At 44.3% G+C, this 20,838-nt stretch overlaps 1 protein-coding gene across 2 annotated transcripts in view; it reads right to left on the bottom strand.

Moving 5' to 3' along the window:
* Window positions 1-5,315: 5,315 nt before the first annotated feature.
* Window positions 5,316-20,838, bottom strand: part of eml2 (EMAP like 2) — a 142,035-nt gene continuing 126,512 nt past the window's right edge. For both annotated transcript variants that reach the window (XM_073029375.1, XM_073029376.1), the window contains one exon: window positions 5,316-13,767. In XM_073029375.1, coding sequence (XP_072885476.1) covers window positions 13,642-13,767 — 126 coding nt within the window. In that variant the 3' untranslated portion in view covers window positions 5,316-13,641. The remainder of the gene's footprint in view (window positions 13,768-20,838) is intronic.

Raw genomic sequence — 20,838 nt, 5'->3', positions numbered from 1 at the left:
GTAATTTGAGTCTGGGCAAGAACACAAAACATAGAACATGGAAATCTACAGCACACTACAGGCCCTTCGGCCCACAGTGTTGTGCCAACCATGTGACCTACTCTAGAAGCTGCCTAGAATTTCCCTAGCATATAGCCCTCTATTTTTCTAAACTCCATGCACCTGTCCAAGAGTCTCTTAAAAGACTCTGTTGTATCTGTTTCCACCACCGTCGCCGGCAGTGCATTCCATGCACCCACACTCTCTGTGTGGAAAACTTACCCCTGACATCCCCTCGGTACCTACTCCCAAGCACCTTAAAACTATGCCCCCTTGTGTTAGCCATTTCAGCCCTGGGAAAAAGCCTCTGACTAGCCACATGATCAAAGCCTCTCATCATCTTATACACCACAATCAGTTCACCTCTCATCCTCCGTTGTTCCAAGGAGAAAAGGCCAAGTTCACTCAACCTATTCTCATAAGGTACGCCCTCCAATCCAGGCAACATCCTTGTAAATCTCCTCTGCACTCTCTCTATAGTATCCACATCTTTCCTGTAGTGAGATGACCAGAACTGAACACAGTACCCCAACTGGGGTCTGACCAAGGTCTTATATAGCTGAAACATTACCTCACAGCTCTTGAACTCAACCCCACAATTGATGAATGCCAACACACCAGCCTTCTCAACAATACTGTCAATCTGCATAGCAGCTTTGAGTTTCCTATCGACAAGGACCCCAAGATCTCTCAGATCCTCCATACTGCCAAGAGTCTTACCATTTATATTATATTCCGTCTTCAAATTTGACCTACCACAATGAACCACTTCACACTTATCTGGGTTGAAGTCCATTTCCCACTTCTCAGCCCGGTTCTGCATCCCATTGATGTCCCGTTGTAACCTCTGACAACCCTCCAGACTATCCACAACACTCCCACACCCCCAACATTTGTGTCATCAGCAAACTTACTAACCCACCCTTCCTGTTCATCATCCAGGTCATTTATAAAAAATCACAAAGAGGAGGGAACCCAGAACGGATCCCTGTGGAACACCACTGGTCACCAACCTCCATGCAGAATATGAACAATCCACAACCACCCTTTGTCTTCTGTGGAAAAGCCAATTCTGGATCCACAAAGCAAAGTCTCCTTGGATCCCACACCTCCTTACTTTCTGAAGGAGCCTTGCATGGGGAACCTTATCAAATGCCTTACTGAAACCCATATACTGTACACTACATCAACTGCTCTACCTTCATTAATGTGTTTAGTCACATCCTCAAAAAATTCAATCAGGTTTTTAAGGCACGACCTGCCTTTGACAAAGCCATGCTGACCATCCCTAATCAGATTATGTCTCTCCAAATGCTCATAAATCCTGCCTCTCAGGATCTTCTCCATCGACTTGCCCACCACTGAAGTCAAACTCACTGGTCTATAATTTCCTGGGTTCTCTCTACTCTCTTTCTTGAACAGGGAACAACATTTGCAACCCTCCAATCCTCCAGTACATCTCCCATCCCCATTGATGATGCAAAGATCATCGCAAGAGGCTCAGCAATCTCCTCCCTCGCTTCCTACTGTAGCCTGGGGTATTTCTCCTTCAGACTCTGTGACTTATGTGACTTAATGCTTTTCAAAAGCTCAAACACATCCTCTTTCTTAATGTCTATAAGCTCAAGTGTTTCAGTCTGCTGTTAGTCATCCCCACAATTGCCAAGGTGCTTTTCCCTGGTGAATACCAAGACAAAATATCACTAAGTACCTCTGTTACCTCTTCCCACTCCATGCAGACATTTCCACTATTAGACCTGACTGGTCATAAAATCATAGACATCAACAGCACACTACAGGCCCTTCGGCCCACAATGTTGTGCTGACCATGTAACCGACTCTAGAAGCCCTCTAGTTTTCTAAGTTCCATGTACCTATCTAAGAGTCTCTTAAAAGACCCTATTGTTTCTACTTCTACCACTGTCGCTGGCAGTGCATTCCACACACACACCACTCTCAGTGTAAAAAACTTACCTCTGACATCCCCCTTGTACCTACTTCCAAGCACCTTAAAACTATGCCCTCTCCTGTTAGCCATTTCAGTCCTGGGAAAAAGCCTGTTCTCACACAGCTCTTCACATACTCGTAGAATGCCTTAATCCTGCTCACCAAGGCCTTCTCATGGTCCCTTCTGACTCTCCTAATTCCATTCTTCAGCTTTCCTAGCAACCTTGTAATTTTCTAGAGCTCTAACAGAACCTAGTTTCTTGAACCATTCGTAAGCTTTTCTCCTTAACTAGATTTTCTACCACGATTCTTTAACCCTACCATCCTTTCCCTGCCTCAATGGAACATACCTTGCGGAACTCCATGCAAATGTTCCCTGAACGTTTGCCACGTTTCTGCTGTGCATTTCCCTGAGAACATCTGCTCCCAAGTTCCTGCCTAATAGCATCATATTTCCCCAACTGCAAAGGGTGCCTGTTGAGGTCTAAGACTCCGTTCATGAAGAGGCAAGACGAGCTTCAGCTAGTTGGGTGTTCAGCCCACTAGTCAGTGAGGTTACCTCGTCTCTGTGAGGCTGTGGCCTGTAACTGACAGGCTCCTACGGTGTTGACTGGCTTCATGGCCGTGAACTCATTCAAGTGAACTCTACTTCTGAATATTGTTTCTTTACTTTGTATTGTTTGCACGATTTGTTTTTCTTTTTACACTTGGTGTTTGATGGTCTTTTCTTAATGGGTTCTATTGGGTTTCTCTGTTTTGGGGCCTGTAAGGAGAGAAATCTCAAGGTTGTGTATAGTATGCATACTTTGATAATAAGTGTACTTTCAACTTTTGAACTTTGTCACACGTACAGGAAAGCATACAGTGAAATAATTTTTTTGCATCAAATCAAATCCGCGAGGTTTGTGCTGGTCAGTCCTCAAGTGTCACCACCATCGGGTGGCAACGTAGCACGTTCACAGCTCGCTAATATTAACCCTTACATCTTTGGACTATGGGAGGAAACCAGAGCACCCAGAGGAAACTCGCACAGTCATGGGGGAAAAATTTACAAACTTCTCACAGGCAGCGTCAGGAATTGAACCCCGATCTGGAGCTGTAAAGCCATAGCCGTTAGCACAATGCTATGACAGCTCGGGGCATCAGAGTTCAGAGTTCAACTTTTAAGTCTCCATTAAGTTTTGGGTCCTCGTCTTGAGAGGTAACCCACATCACTGCCTCACCCAGGGGAAGTGCCCAAAGAGAAACAAACTTCTCTGTCACCTGTGCACCAAGTGAGAGGGTTAACAAAGGGGAAGGACGGTTCAGCAAAACAACAATAATAGCAGAGTAAATTAATGAGGGAGGTGGATTGACTCCAGACAGGCAGCCAATCGCCTGCCACTAGTCAAATGGTGGCGAGAGCTGGATCACTTGCTTCCCACTGCCGTCAGTAATTAAAAATAAAATGGTGGCCAGGCAGACTCTGTGGAAAGAGAAACCGTTAACACTTCATGTCTAGGAACCCCATCAGAAGAGTTATCAGATCAGAACTTAATCAGTTCTGTTGAGGAGCCCTGAAGTGGAAAGATTTAATTAAATTCCTACTAAACTTAATGGATACGACCCACTCTATCTCGGGTAACGTCCTAACAACCACCGAGCACATCTACGTGAAGTTTTGTCGCAGGAAAGCAGCATGCAGTATCCAACATCAGGGGCCCTCACCCACCAGATCATGCTCTCCTCTCGCTGTTGCCATCAGGAAGGAGGTACAGGAGCCTCAGGACACTCACCGCCAGGTTCAGGAACAGTCACTACCCCTCAACCGTCAGCTCTTGAACAAAAGGAGATAACTTCACTTGCCTCATCGTTGAAATATTCCCGCAACCAATGGACTCACTTTCAAGGACTCTTCATCTCATGTTTTTGATATTTATGCTTATTTATTTATGATTATTATTTTTACTCCTCATGTATGTGAAGGACGTAAGAAATAAAGTCAATTTAATCCTTTCTTTTTGCATTTGCACAGCTTGTTGTTTTCTGCCTGCTGGTTGACACCCTGGTTAGACAATCTTTCATTGATTCTGTTATGGTTATTATTCTATAGATTTATTGAGTATGCCCACAAGAAAATGAATCTCAGGGTTTATATGGTGACATATATATTGAACTTTAAAGCAGTGCATGTAGAAATAAAACTTTTTATCTGTGTGGTATTACACCATAAAACATGGGAGCAGAACCCACTCAGTCTGCTCTGCCATTCCAACACGGCTGATTTATTTCCCCTCTCAACCTCATTCTCCTGCCTTCTTCCCATAACCTTTGACACCCTTACTAATCAAGAACTGTTCAACCTCCACTTTAAGTATACCCAATGACTTGGTCCCCACAGCCATCTGAGGCAATGAATTGCACAGATTCACCACCCTCTGACCAAATGAATTTCTCCTCATCTCCATTGTGAAGGGACATCCTCCTATTCTGAGGCTATGCCCTCTGGTCCTGGACTCACCCACCATAGGAAACCTCTTCTCCATGTCCACTCTATCTTGGTCTTTCAATAGTCGATAGGTTTCAATGAGACCCCACCACCCATTCTTCTAAACTCCAGTGGGCACAGCCCCACAACCATCAAATGCTCCTTAAATGTTAACCCTTTGACTTCTGTGATCAATTTCAGCATTTCCTGTTTTTATTTCAGATCTCCATCATCTGCAGTATTTTTTATTCCCATTAGAAATTAACTCTTTCTGTTGGCTGACTGAACAGTCAAAGAATTGGTTCACCCTCTCCACTTCTATATTTTTTAATCAGTGCAAAACCCCCTCATAAACACATCTGACATTTCATTTTTCAACTAATAATGTCCTGAGGAATAACTTTTAATTCCTGTAGACTCAGGCTGCCAATCGGAAAGGTTAGTTACCCTGCTTGATGGCATAATTGTAACATTCAGCATGACATCTAAAACGTTGACTAACTTCTATAGATGTGTAGTGGAGAGTGTATTGACCGGCTGCATCACAGCCTGGTGTGGAAACACCAATAACCTTGAATGGAAAACCCTGCAAGAAGCTGTGGATATGGCCCAGTCCATCATGGGTAAGGCCCTTGTCACAGGAAAGCAGCACCCACCATCAGGAACCCCCACCACCCAGGCCACGCTCTCCTCTCACTGCTGCCATCAGGTAGAAGGTACAGGAGCCTCAGGACTCACTCCACCAGGTTACAGTTACTGCCCCTCAGCCATCAGGCTCTTGAACCAAAGGGGATAACTTCACTCACCCCAGCACTGATCTGTTCACACAATCTACTGGAAGCACTTTCAAGAACTCTTCATCTTATGTTCTCAATATTTATTGCTTATTTATTTATTATTATTTCTTCCTTTGCACAGTTTGTTGTCTTTTGCACATTGGCTGAATGCCCAGATGGTGCAGCCTTTCATCGATTCTGTTATGAATATTGGATTTATTGAGTATGCCTGCAAGAAAATGCACTTATATATATTGATATACGCGCTTTGATAATAAATTTACTTTGAGCAATTGCTGCAGCTGCCATTTGTGAGAAGTCGCCACCGATGCTCCCACCTGCCACGTCCCCCCAACTGATCTGTCCCAGAGTCTACAGCACTCTATGCGATACCTTCAGTGGCCTCTTTACGGGGTACAGGGGTGGAGCCTGGTGTGGTCTTCTGCTGCTGTAGCCCATCACTTCCTGGTTTGATACGCTGTGCATTCTGAGATCTCTTCTGCACACCACTGCTGTTAAGTGTGGCTATTTGAGTTCCTGTCAGCTTGAACCAGTCTGGCCATTCTCCTCCGACCTCTCTCATCAACAAGGCATCTTCATCCACAGAACTGACACTCACTGGATGGTTTTTTTTTTGCTCTTAGCACCATTTTCTGTAAACTCTAGAGAATGTACTGCATGGAAATCGCAGGAGGTCAGCAGTCTCGAAGGTACATGAACCAGCGATCGTTCCATGGTCCAAGTCACTTCGATCACATTTCCTCCCCACTCTGATGTCTGTCTGAACAACAACTGCATCTCTTTTAATACACACAACACGCTGAAGGAACTCAGCAAGACAGGAAAAGAATAGTTGACGTTTCGGGCCGAGAACCTTCATCGGCACCTTCTTGACCCACTTGGACCTCTTGACCATGTCTGCATGCTTTTATGCATCGAGTTGCTGCCACGTGATTGGCTGATGAGATATTTGCATTAACGAAGTGTACAGGTGTACCTAGTAAAGTGGTCACTGAGTGTAGTCATGTCTGATTTTTACTCCATCAGAAACGATGCTATGAAACCAGAGATCTGTGATGCTATTTCCACTTGCCACTCTCCCGCACGAAAGGCAGACTATTTTCTCAGCTTTTTCTCCATGTGTTACCCGTACTGAGGAGCCCGGCACTCTTCCAACCACCTCAGCGAGGAGCTTCTCTTCACACCTGGGGTTCCTCTGAGCCTAGCAGCAGAAGAAGGGTTCAGAGGCACCTCTGGAGGATCAGCTGTTGCCCTTTGACTACATACACAACAGGCCAGAGAAAACCAGTCTTCGTCAGGAAAAAGAACTGCATAGGACTTCTTCTTGTTGAAAAACACCGATTACTCGGAAACAACTCAAAATATCCTACGATCTGTCCGCTGTGTAGTTTTTTTTTGAAACAATAGATCATTCACCAAGTTGATTGACCCAATGGTTTGGTTGTTGAAGTTCACTGCAATGAAATGCCTTTTCTCCCACCCTCCCCTGAACCAACGGTCGATTTTCTTGTCTCACCAGATGTTATACTTCCGCCTGGATTTTGTGCTTATTGCACTGGCTAACCTCACACCCTTTCCCTAGGGAGACAGCATTCAATAAATCTCCAGGTATACCTCCCCATCCATGACTGCTCATGCCAGGCCTACTCCAGTTATCCCTTTTCATTCCCAACTTCAAGCATTTTCGACAGGGATGAGGATTTGCGATGAGAGGAAAGAAGCAGAAAAGCAAACAGCGATGGTCGTCGATGTGCAATAGATTCCCACTTAGTTACTAATAACGTCACATTAAACAAAACACCAATACAGCATTCAGGCACCATTGAAAGAAGTGATGTGCATTGGGTTTCAACACATTGGAGCTCACAATGAGTTTCCTGCAAACTCACAAAACCGGTACACTAGAATATAACTTCAGATCACAGAGTCTCACTTGGCAAGATTACATTACATTACAATGCCCTTGTTTGCATGGTTTGTGTTTGACAAATTAAGACAAACGAAATGAGATGCTTCATGGTTAATGACGTCAGCCAATCAGAATTCTTCTTACCCACTCTCTGGTTTTGGTATTCATTATTAGTTCAATCAATCGAAAAAGGAATGATCATGAGGTTGACACAAGGAAATTAGATGCCTCCTATTTACACTGAGATCTTAAAGTTCTCATCTTTAAATGCCTTCATTGGTGGCCAGATTGTAGATAATCTATCATTGGTTCTAATGCCTTCAGCTGACCAGGCCCAGAGCTCTGAAGTTTCCTCCTTGAATCTCTCTCTCTTCCAAACCTTATTGATCCAGTTTAATCCATTAACTCCTGATCAAATTTTATTTTGGAAGTGGAAGGGATGGGTTAGATTGATTTTAGAGTATGTTAAAAGGCCAAATGGTCTGTACTGTGCTGTTATGTTCTATGTACGTGTTCCTATAAAGGACCTTGGGATGGTTTAGCAAGGTTAATGTATAAATATCATAGCCCAATGATAGTCAGACAGTCCTAATTATGTTATGATGCAAGCTTTCAAATGGCTTTTATGGGTTCCCATTGGACCCAACCCTTGGCTATTGAGATGAACCCTACAGGATCAGAGTTGGTTGAACTCCACTCCCCCAGTCAACCAGCCTATCAACACACAGCTCTTGGGCTTACATGCCTCACACAAAGATACTGGAGAAAACGTGGCATCATCTTCACCCAAATCCCCAGACGAGGCCAAGCTTCACTGACGTTTGAGGGTACTCTGTTGTTGTGGATTCACGCCTGCTTGGGAGTGTGTCCACATTTCTATGAGGTGGCATTTGTAAAATCAGTGAGATGCAGTACAGAAACAGGTCCTTCAGGCCATCAAGTCCATGCAAACCATTGGCCACCCATTAATCCTGTATTATTCTAACTTTTTAAAATTCTTCCCCACAATCCCATCTATTCCTCCAGATTCTACCACCCGCCCATGCATTAAGAGCAATACCACCGGCGCTAAGAGGCAGCGGCTTTACCCACCGCCAGCAAGCGAGAAGATTTCCCGTCAGAAAGCTTCGCATTAGTTCCAGTCCTGAGCTATTTTAATTATACACTTGACTGGAATGCAGCTAAAATAATTCTGTCAGTGAACTGCAGAACAAAGGCAAGGCTGTGCCTGCCAAGACTGGAGATATTCTAGTGAAATCATAACTCCATGATAAGTGCACTTTCTAAACACATGGGTCACTAGTCACCTTCTCCAATAGAAACCAGGCTCCGGCCAATCCTACCAAAAGCTGAGATTCTAATGATCATCAGGAGTCCCTCCTAAGGCACTTGAGATCTTAAATAGAGGCTTCATGTAAACATTAGCCATTAGGGAGCTGCCCTAGCTGATTTATTTGTTTGTATTATTTAGAGATAATGTACGGCTGTAGGCCTTTCCGGCTCAACGAGCCCATGGTACCTAGTTACACCAATGTGACCAATTAACATAGCGACTGGCTATGGTCTCGGTGTAGGTTGTGGGCGTGGCGGTTTAAGTAGTTCAGCATGAATTAGAAGGGCCGAAGGGCCTATTTCTGTGCTGTATTTCCTATGACTCTACCCCGTACAACTTTGGAATGTGTGAGCACCTGGAGGAAACCCGGTGAGGAGGGGGCAGGGGGCAGAACATGCAAACTCCTCACAGGCAGTGGCAGGAATTGAACCCATGCCGCTGGAGCTGTATCAGCCTCACGCTAACCGCTGCTGCCAGCAGTCACAAAACGAATCCTGATGAGTTTGCGGAGATACGTACTACGGGTGTTACCTGCAGTGTCGCCTATTGAGGGTGGGGTAGCAGTCCAAGGGCTTCCTCACAGTTCCAGTGTCCTGGCTTCCGTGTGTGGAGTTTTGTTTTTACATCCTTCTCTGTGACCAGATGGGATTTCCCCCAAGTACCGTGGCTTCCTCTCACATCCTAAAGAAGCACGGGTTGGTAGTTTAATTGGCTGCTAGAAAATGCCCCTAGTAGTACGTCTAGCTGAGATTGTGGTTACGGGATATGTGGAATTGGCATAGTTGACTGATGGTCAGTATAGACTCAGATTTCCACATTGAGCGACTCCGTAACACAACATGCACCTGCAAAGCATTTTGGAACATCCTGAGAATCCTGAGGTCCAGGAAATTTGGGAATTCCCTCTGGAAACCTCTACTCCAGACTTGGATACGCCACTGGATGAGCTAATCCACTACAAGACATCTCCAGGTCCCCTACCCCGCAACCTGTCTCCACCCACCATCTCCTAGCTCAGGGTAGGTTCACCGGTCTGCTTGCACCAGTCAGTGAGCTTGCCGTGAACGCATTTCAAATGTCAAATTCTCCCAAAATAGATTGGCGGCCCACAGACTGCACTTTCGACTTGTATTTTGGTTTGAGGTAGTGCGAGGCAGTGTACAGAGGGACAGAAGAGGAGGCATTCACTTGAGGTGTTTAACTATTACAAGACTTGCACTGGCAAGAGTTACACTCACAAAATGCTGGAGTAACTCAGCAGATCAGGCAGCATCAATAGAGAGGAATGTACAGTTGTTGTTTTGGGCAGAGACCCTTCTTCAGAACATTGATAAATCTTGATGCGTCCCGAAATGTTGAATCTTTATTCTTCTCTGTAGGTGCTGCCTGACTTGCTGAGTTTTTCCAGTCTTTTGTGCACATTGCATGCTAATCTGGATTTCCAGCATCTGCAGAATATCTTGCGTTTATGATTGGCAAGAGTAATAGAGTCATAGAGCACTACAGTACAGAAACAGGCCCTTCAACCCATCTAGTCCATGCTGAACTGTTTTTTCTGCCCAGTTCCATCAACATGCACCTGGACCATAGCCCTCCATACCCTTCCCATCCAAGTACTTATCCAAACTTCTCTTAAATGTTGAAATTGAACCCACCTCCACCACTTCCGATGAAGCTCTTGCCACACTCCCTCCATCCTCTGAGTGAAGTCCATTTGGTTTGCTTTAACCTAACAGTTTGGTTGTAAACAGAGTTCTGTGGCATGCATATTCAACTTGGAAGGAGGATGTTTGCTCGGACAGCGCTGGTATATATCGGCCCCCTTCTTATTCCAACTACTAACTGATTCAACCCAGTCTCTGAGATATCAGATGTCACATCTAAAGAGAGATTGCATCTGCCACAAGATGAATGGGAAGAGAGCTGATGGAAACCTACAGTCCAACAGGACCGGACATGTCAGATACAGTAGGGATGTTCCCAATCGCAAGGGATTCTGCAGATGCTGGAAATCCAGAGCAACACACACAAAACGCTGGAGGAACTCAGCAGGTCAGGCAGCATCTAATGGAGAGGAGATGTTCCCAATGGTCAGGGAGCCCAGGAGCAAGGCTCATGGACTAAGGATAAGTGATGTCTTTTAAGAACAAGGGGAGGGGACAAATTTCTTCTCCCAAGAGTGGAGAACTTGTGAAATTCTCTACTGCAGTTGAAAACAATCCTTAAATTTATTCAAGGAGGAATTCAAGGAGCTCTCAGGGTTAAGGAGACCAAGGGAGACTGGGGAGAAAGGTATATCTGAGTTGGGATCATCAGACTGATTGCAAGAGAAGCTCGAATGGATAAATGGTCTACCAGTACTCCTGTTTTCAGTGCCCCGTGATACCAGGAACATGGAGTATCAAACTCCTTTACCTGTTAGCTGAAGTGCAAAACTCTTTGAAGTTGCCGATGAAGGCATTTCATACTAATATTCATTCTTAATGTTAGACAAAATAATTATCTTATAAATTTCATACCATCCACCTGAGAAAATACACACATCTAGATCTTCTAAATGAATCAAGTAAACTTCTTTGTGTTCATTAATCAAGAAATATATTTCTTAAATCTTAGCTTTACGTAAAACAATAGTTATGTAGAAAAATAACAAGGGTGCTAGAACTTCTTGGAGCTCTTCATGTTAAAAAATTCAGCTTGGGATCAAGATTGGGATGATTTGTGATTGGGCTGTTGCAACACAGGGTGCTCGCCAGAAGTAGTGATATGCTCGTACGTTTAAGGTTGAATTGATTGGTTTCTTGAAACGAAGAAAGTGACGGGGCCGGGGACAAAGTAGGGTATCAGAAATGGTTTTGTAATATATACCCAGCACAGACATCTCCTCCTCCTACACTGTAAACTTTGCTTTTAGAAGGCAGGATCAGGAGATTTTAAATTCCCTTTCTCACAACCTTCTGAGAATTAGGAAATTAAATTAAAATACCATTCCCTGCTTTTGGTCATTACGTCAGGTGACTGTGATGCTTTCTAACACTCTTTTGGACTTTGGAAGTTGCATACACTTGTTGAACACCCAAATTTTGTCAATTACAGGAAGATTATGATTGGCTGAGAGCTGGAGTTAACAAATCCCCTCTCCCACCCCTCTTCTGCGGTCTGCCTCTGCCACCAGGTGTTTAACACTTTCCATTGAACCTGCTGGCCCCAAATGTCTACCTGAATTTTCTATGAAGAAAGTTTCCTTTCAGAACAGGGCTGGTACGGGCATAGACATGTTAACTGCCCATCTGCTTTCAATTCTGATGAGCTCATTTTGAATTGCCTCTGGAAACTGATCAGATGGTTTGCAATTCAAGTCAAGAAAGGTAAGGGTAACAGATCCCTCTGTCAATAATCTCTCACTTTGTGTGGTCAATCTCCCAAGAGGACCACAACCTTGTCACGGTTTGGAGGCTTGCGTGCCTCAATGACCCGGAGAGCTACGTTGGCTAGAGTCAGGGTTTATGCTTTGGCTCTTGGTGAGGTCACCCATGCCAAACAGGTCAAAGGGTAGAGGCCAGACTAAGAGAGATCCACAAGTCCTCCAGGTTCAGGGGTTCAGCTCAGGGCTAACAACCCTGACTAGTCAAACAAAATTGTTACAGAAACAGCAATGAAGAATCCTTCTACATCTGAGTGTGATGGTATTCCTGAGTCTCCACCCGGGACTTGCATGACTGACAGTAGTGAAAACCGAGAGGAAGCTACTGATACGATGAAGGAAGCCCTGAACACTGCCAGGGTTGCAGGACCCTCATTGCTGCCCCAAACACCAGCAGCGTAACAGGCAGTGAGTTGTGTGGTGAATGATGTTAGCCCACAGTGCACCAGTCTAATCAAATCCAATTTTGCAACTTGAAGTACTAGGATTCGAGGACCCAAGTCACAACCTCAGTTAAATGGAATGCCCTGAGGTATACCGTAACGTACAAAAAATGAGCTGGCAAACAAAAACAGACTATAAAGGGAACACTGGCAGGACCTCCTCTACAAGCCTAAGGGACGAGAGGCACACCGTCACCATTTGGAGGATTATCTGCAAATATCTTACAGAATATAAATTTTCAAATTGTTTGTAAACCAAGAACCCAAAATAATTTGCACCTAAAACATCTTAACTTACAACTAAACCTCTCCCTTAAAACCTCTATGTATGATAATCGAACATGATGCTTTAGATCTGTCATTTTGTGGGAACTGTGTAAAAACGTCCAATTAGCTTTGAAATCGTGCAAAGTACTGTTGGAAACCTTGACGATTTTAACTTTATAAAAGTTTAGCTTAAGCCAATGAAAATAATGGTTCTGGTTCAACTTCCTCGCTGGGACCATCTGGAAAGATTCCCAGGAACCACACAAAAACAAATATCCCCAGCCAGTCGACCAACACGACAACCACAGCTTTCTTGCTGGAGGTTACTAAGCCAGGGAAGAGAAATGGTCACCAAGCAATTTGGCTCTCCCTGTGTGATAATGGTGCAGAAGGGAAAACCTGGTCTGGACATCGAGGGGAGCAAAAGTGGAATGGGTTGGAGACTACAAAAAAACAAATCCAACGGGGCTAACAATGAGATTTTTAAAAAATATCCCCTTCAAGACAGCTAGTTTATTGGAACGAACATCAGGAGGGTGTAGGGCAGTGATACAACTCTTTCACCCTCTCTGATTCTCTACGCTCTCCAATTTCCCCCCAAACTCCTTAAATGAACTTGTTGATTAATGATGGGAGTTGGCTCCCCACATATGCCATAAGGTCCTGGACTTCAGCAGCATGCACGATTCCAGCAAAAGGACACTGCGGCAGAGGCAGAGGCAAACAGCACAGCTTTGGTGGCGGGAGGGGGTGGCTTTCAGATGGAGCATTGGGATTGCTTGTCAAGTTTAGTTAGAAAAATGCTCTTCCAAAGGCGAAGCGTCTGGAAGAGCTCAGTGCAGGTGTGGACAATAAATGCGAGGGAACGGGAGCCCCACATCTTCCCGATAAAAAAAGAAACAGTTTAGCATAACAGTAGCTTGATGGGGCACCCAGGAGAGGAGCTATTTTGATAGTGCCCTGGCATCTCCCAACCCATACAGCTGGAATGCGTCTCCGGATAAAGTGCTGTAACCTAGACAACGCTCCACTGAATGACACTGGTGTCCTTCCCGCCGATGGAGATCAGACGGGTGTTGTCATGGAGAAAGGCAACGTTGGTCACGTGACTGCTGTGCCCACCGTACTTGTGACTTGGTGCCTGCAACGGAAAGGAGAGGCGTAGTTTAGAGCTCGCTCATGCAGATCATCACTCTCTTCGCATTATTACACTCCTTCTGTGCTCTGGTTGCACTTAATGCACCTTCGCTATAACGCAGATTACTAACGTGCTTGCATTTGTACAACTTTCCACTCTCTCCCCAATTCTGCTAAACAATCCGGGTTTGCCTACCTTATATATAAAAAAAGGTTCTGATAAGGATACTTGGCAGTGTGGAGGGGCAGAGGGATCTGGGGGTACATGTCAACAGATCCCTCAAAGTTGCCTCACAGGTAGATAGGGTAGTTAAGAAAGCTTATGGGGTGTTAGCTTTCATAAGTCGAGGGATAGAGTTTAAGAGACGCGATGTAATGATGCAGCTGTATAAAACTCTAGTTAGGCCACACTTGGAGTACTGTGTCCAGTTCTGGTCGCCTCAGTATAGGAAGGATGTGGAAGCATTGGAAAGGGTACAGAGGAGATTTACCAGGATGCTGCCTGGCTTAGAGAGTATGGATTATGATCGGAGATTAAGGGAGCTAGGGCTTTACTCTTTGGAGAGAAGGAGGATGAGAGGAGACATGATAGAGGTGTACAAGATATTAAGAGGAATAGATAGAGTGGACAGCTAGCGCCTCTTCCCCAGGGCACCACTGCTCAGTACAAGAGGACATGGCTTTAAGTTAAGGGGAGGGAAGTTCAAGGGGGATATTAGAGGAAGGTTTTTTACTCAGAGAGTGGTTGGTGCATGGAATGCACTGCCTGAGTCAGTGGTGGAGGCAGATACACTAGTGAAGTTTAAGAGACTACTAGACAGGTATATGGAGGAATTTAAGGTGGGGGTTTATATGTGAGGCAGTGTTTGAGGGTCGGCACAACATTGTGGGCTGAAGGGCCTGTAATGTGCTGTACTATTCTATGTTCTATGTTCTATAAGATGGCGCCAGAGACCAACGCGACTCATGGTGACGTCCTGCAGACAGTTCACAAAACTCCTAATGCTTCTTCATTTCAATATACTTCTACTACTAACCTGAGTGCGACCGGAGCCTGTAATTTACATTTTGATGAAGTGTTTTTGGGGCAAATGAGCGATCTGGTGCTTTTACTGTCTTCGAGGGGATTCAGCATGGTTGAGAACAGAATGGCTGTTCTAATGGTGGAGCGTGAATCCACAATCAGTTTTATTTCTTGCAGATCTCGCCGATTAAAATGTCGGGCAAGATGGAAATCAGTAAGGATGAGAGCTGAAGGCGAGCAGGCGTTCAGAGTTATCTGCCTGCATTTGATCGGTGTCTCTCCCTCTCGCCTGCTGCTGCCAGAGGAAGGTGAGGGAGTCTTGGGTCCTGGGCAAGGTTTGTGGATTGGACCCATTTGTAGAGGACTCTGTAGTTCATGTCAGGATGTGTTTCTGGTTACTCATACCTTTGCTACTTTGCGCAATTTTATTCGGGGCAGGCTGGCTGTGTGGCCTGCAGTCATTGAACGACTCAGTGCTAAATGGAACTGAATTGAACTAAACTGATCATTCCTAGAGTGCTTCAAGGACTCTGCGGTTTGAGGTTTAATATTCTGTGTGCACTAGTCTAACCTAGAGGGTCTCAACCATTAACCGAGGGTCCGTGACCCATGCTTGGGAACCCTTGCCCTTCCCTTCTCCACTGCCCTCCATTTTTCTATCATCCTGATTATTTTCTATGATAGTTTTTCATGCTTGGACAAAATTGATAGGGAATTGTTACTAATAAATATACCCACATACATGTACACTTTGTGGAATCGGTAATTGTATGAATACAGCAAAAGTTTTGAGACAATTTCTATCAAGTAGCTGCCTGCCCTGTTCTACTCTAATAATGTGATGGAGAGCGCAAAGGGTTTATTGCTAATCTTGGCTTTCTCTTACAGTAGTGTCTTTCCAAAAATTTGAGAAGAAGCTAAAGTCAGATGTTTCAGTATTACAGTGGAGTAAAGGGAATTACAGAGGCATGAGAGAGGAGCTGGCCAGAATTGATTGGAAAAGAACACTGGCAGGGATGACGGCAGAGCAGTAATGGCTGGGATTTCTGAAAACAATATGGAAGGCACAGGATATATACATCCCAAAGAGGAAGAAGTATTCTAAAGGAAAGATGACACAACTGTGACTAACAAGAGAAGTCAAAGCCAACATAAATGCGAAAGAGAAGGCATGCAATAGAGCAAAAGTTAGTGGGAAGTTAGAGAAGGCAACTAAAAAAAGTCATTAAGAAGGTAAAGATGGAATAAGAAAGTAAGCTAGCTAATAATATTACAGGGGATAACAAAAGTTTCTTCAGATACATAAAGTTTAAAAGAGGCGAGAGTGGATATCGAACCACTGGAAAACAATGTTGGAGAGCTAATAATGGTGGATGAACTGAAAAAGTATTTTGTATCAGCCTTTACTGTGGAAAACACCAGCAATATGGTGGATAGTCCAGGTGTCGGGGGCATGAAGTGTGTGAAGTTACCATAACTAGAGAGAAGGTTCTTGGGAAACTGAAAGGTCTGAATGTAAATAAGTCACCTGGACCAAATGGTGTACACCCCAGGGTTCTGAAAGAGGTGGCTGAAGAGATTGCAGAGGCATTAGTAATGATCTTTCAAGAATCACTAGATTCTGTAATGGTTCTACAAGTTTGGAAAATTCCAAATGTTACTCCACTCTTCAAGAAGGGAGAGAGGCAGAAGAAAGGAAACTACAGGCCAGTTAGTCTGACCTCAGTGGTTGGGAAGATGTTGGTGTCGATTGCTAAGGATGTGGTTTCAGGGTACTTGAAAGCACATGATAACATAGGCCGTGGTCAGCAACACTGGTGAGGCCTCACTTGGAGTATTGTGAGCAGGTTTGGGCCTCTTATCTTAGAAAGGATGTGTTGAAACTCAAGAGGGTTCAGAGAAGTTTCACAAAAATGATTCCAGGAGTGAATGGCATGTTGTATGAAGAACGTTTGATGGCTCTGCACCTGTATTCACTGGAATTCAGAAAAATGAGGGGTGACCTCATTGAAATCTATCAAATGGTGAAAGGCCTTGATAGAGTGGATGTGGACAGGATGTTTCCTGTGGTGGGAGAGTCTAAGACCAGAGGACACAGTCTCAGAATAGGACATCCATTTAGAATGGAGATGAGGAGGAATTTCTTTAGCCAGAGAGTGGTGAATCTGTGGAATTCTTTGCCACAGGCAGCTGTGGAGGCCAAGACTTTAAGTATGTTTAGGGCAGAGGTTGATAGATTCTTGATTAGTCAGGGGATGAAGGGATAAGGTGAGAAGGCAGGAGATTGGGGCTGAGAGAGAAAATGGATCAGCCATGATGAAATGGCGGAGCCGACTCAATGGGCCAAATGGCCTAATTCTGCTCCTTATGATCTTACATAACCAACAGCCACAAAGAAGGCGCAACAGCGGCTATATTTCATTAGGAGTTTGAGGAGATTCTGTTATGTCATCAAAAGCATTCGCAAATTTCTACGTATGTACCATGGAGAGCATTCAAATGGACTGCATCAGTATGGTTGGAGGTGTGTGGTGGGGAGCTACTGCACAGGATCATACTAAGCTGCAGAGAGTTGTAAACTCAGTCAGCTCCATCATGGGCACCAGCCTCCCCAGCAGCCAAAACATCTTGGAGGAGTGATGCCTCAAAAAGGCGACATTTATCAGTAAGGACCCCATCACCCAGGACATGCCCTCTTCTCATTGCTACCATTAGGAAGGTATAGAAGCATAAAGACACACACTCAATGATTCAGCAACAGTTTCTTCCCCTCTGCCATCAGTTTTCTGAATGGACCCATTACTTATTTAACTTTTTCAATATATACTTACTGTAATTCACATTTTTCTCTATTATTATGCATTGCATTGTATTGCTGCACCAAAGCCAATAAATTTCACCACATATGCCAGTGATATTAAACCTGATTCTGATTCTAACATTCTTTGCTCAGCTGCTTGTTGTAAAAAAGTAAACAAAGAGACCAAGTTTAACAAGAGGAACAATGGGATCAGATTTAATCTAATTAAACATTGCATTCACCTGGCCTGAGAAAGTTACCTGACAAATATTACATTCAGACAATGCCGACAAGTAGCAAATGTATCACTGTTTGGATTTTGTGAGGAATGACAAACAGAATGACAGAAAGAAGAATGAGAATTCATTGCTCAACCTTTGGTTTCTTCAATGGACAACTCTTTAGTCTGCAACTTATCTTTTAGTTTGTAAGAACTGTACCTGTATTTGGAAATCATTTGCAGTTCTGCTTAACTTTCAATGGAAGTATCTTTCAGGTATTAAAACTTTAAATTTCTTGGTGTTATCATTTCAGAGAATCTGTCTTGGGTCCAGCACATAAATGCCATTGTGCAGCATCTCTACTTCATTAGAAGTTTGTGAAGATTTGGCATGACATCTAAAACTTTGTCGAACTTCTATAGATGTGTGGGAGAAAGTATGCTGACTGGCTGCATCACAGTCAGGAATGGAAACATTCATGCTCTTGAACGGAAAATCCTATAAATAATAGTGGATTTGGCCCAGTACATCACGGGTAAAGCCCTCCACATCACTGAGCACATCTACACGGAGAGCTGTCGCAGGAAGGTAGCATCCATCATCACGGAACCCCACCATGCAGGACATGCTGCCATCAGGAAGGAGGTACAAGAGCCTGAGGTCCCACACCACCAGGTTCAGGATCAGTTATCACCCCTCAACCATTAGGTCCCACACCACCAGGTTCAGGATCAGTTATCACCCCTCAACCATCAGGTCCCACACCACCAGGTTCAGGATCAGTAATCACCCCTCAACCATCAGGTCCCACACCACCAGGTTCAGGATCAGTTATTACCCCTCAACCATCAGGTCCCACACTACCAGGTTCAGGATCAGCTATCACCCCTCAACCATCAGGTCCCACACCACCAGGTTCAGGATCAGTTATTACCCCTCAACCATCAGGTCCCACACCACCAGGTTCAGGATCAGTTATTACCCCTCAACCATCAGGTCCCACACCACCAGATTCAGGATCAGTTATTACCCCTCAACCATCAGGTTCCACACCACCAGGTTCAGGATCAGTTATCACCCCTCAACCATCAGGATCCTGAACCAGAGGGGATAACTTCACACACCCCATCACTGAACCATTCCCACAACCTACAGCTTCACCTCATGTTCTTGATAGTTTATTTATAATTTTTTTTTTTGTATTTGCACAGTTTGCTGTCTTTTGCACACTGGTTGTTTGTCCGTCCTGTTGTGGTCTTTCATTGATTCTAGTGTGCTTCTTGGATTTGCTGAGTATACCCACAAGAAAATGAATCTCATATGCTGACATATGTACTTTGATAATAAATTTACTTTGAACTAAATGTTTTAGTGTGATTATTAACTCATGTTGATGCCTTTGGAACATTACAGGGCATATTTAGTTAATTTTGGTGGGATGCATTGAGTACAGAGGAGAGAGCTGACACTACGTCTGTCTTTGCTGTTGTCCGCAGGCAGTCTGAGTGCCCAACCCTCGGATAACAAGAACTTTGTGAAGGACTTCAACCAAGTGAAATCAAAACAACTCATTCACTATATTAGCACAAGTACTAGAGCTACTACAGATTCTAAATAGAATCACAGAGTCATAGAACACTACAGTGCCAGAAACAGACCCTTCAGACCATCTAGTCCATACCAAACTATTAATCTGCCGACTCCTACCTACCTGCACCTGGACCATAGGTCTCCATACCCCTACCATCCATGTACCTATCCAAACTTCTCTTAACTGTTGAAATTGATATTGCATGCACCACTTGCACTAGCAGCTCGTTCCACACTCACACAATCCTTTGAGTTTCCCCTCATGTTCCCCTTAAACTTTTCACCTTTCACCCTTACCCCATGAACTCACCGAAAAACTCAATAGAAACAGGCCTGCACACATTTACCCTATCTACACCCTTCATAATTTACCTCTATCAAATCTCCCCCATTCTCCTATGTTCTAACCTATTCAACCTTTCCCTATAACTCAGGTCCTCAAGTCCTGGCAATATCCTCGTAAATTTTCTCCTTCAATCTTATTGACATCTTTCTTATAGGTAAGTGGCCAGAACTGCACACAATTCTCCAGATCAGGCCTCACCGTTGTCAACATAACATCCCATCTCCTGTACTCAGTACTTTGATCTATGAAGGCCAACGTGCCAAAAGGTTTCTTTACGACCCTATCTACCTGTGATGCCACTCTCAATGAATTATGGACCTGTATTCCCCGATCCACCACATTCCTCAGTGCCCTACCATTCTCTGTGTGAGACCTACCCTGGTTTGGTCCTAAACTGCAATACCTTACACTTGTCTACTTTAATACACAAGTAATAACAGCAGGTTAGGACAAGTTACAAAATAATTATTCATAAGCAGGAGGACTTAATAAACGAAGAGTGTGGTAGGAAGTGGCACATTATGTCAACGTTAGAATTGATGGCTTTGTGGCCAGGTTTGCTGACGTTACAAAGATAGGTGGAGGGACAGGTAGTGTTGAGGAAGCAGGGAGTCACTTTGGTAGAAGGAATAAAAGCCTAGACTATTTTCCAAACAGAGAGAAAACTCAAAAATCAGAGGTACTGTACATAGGGACTTGGGAGTCCTTGTGCAGGATTCAGTTAAGGTCAGTGGTGAGGAAGGCAAATGCAATGTTTGCATTCATTTCGGAAGGGCTGTGAGGATTACATTCCTTGACTTCTCTAGTGCCTTTAACACCATCCAGCCCAAGATCTTAAGGCACAAACTAACGGAGATGGGAGTAGACTCTCACATGGTGGATTGGATAGTGGACTACTTGACAGATAGACCTCAGTATGTGCGGTTGGGAGACTGTAGGTCTGACACGGTGGTCAGCAGCACAGGAGCGCCGCAGGGGACCGTACTCTCTCCGGTCCTGTTCACCCTGTACACATCAGACTTCCAATATAACTCAGAGTCCTGCCATGTGCAGAAGTTCGCTGATGACACGGCCATAGTGGGGTGTGTCAGGAA

Source organism: Hemitrygon akajei, chromosome 25 (assembly GCF_048418815.1).
Source record: "Hemitrygon akajei chromosome 25, sHemAka1.3, whole genome shotgun sequence".
Lineage (NCBI taxonomy): Eukaryota > Metazoa > Chordata > Chondrichthyes > Myliobatiformes > Dasyatidae > Hemitrygon > Hemitrygon akajei.
Note: the sequence above shows the minus strand (reverse complement) of the source record. Positions and strands in the feature narration are given on the sequence as shown.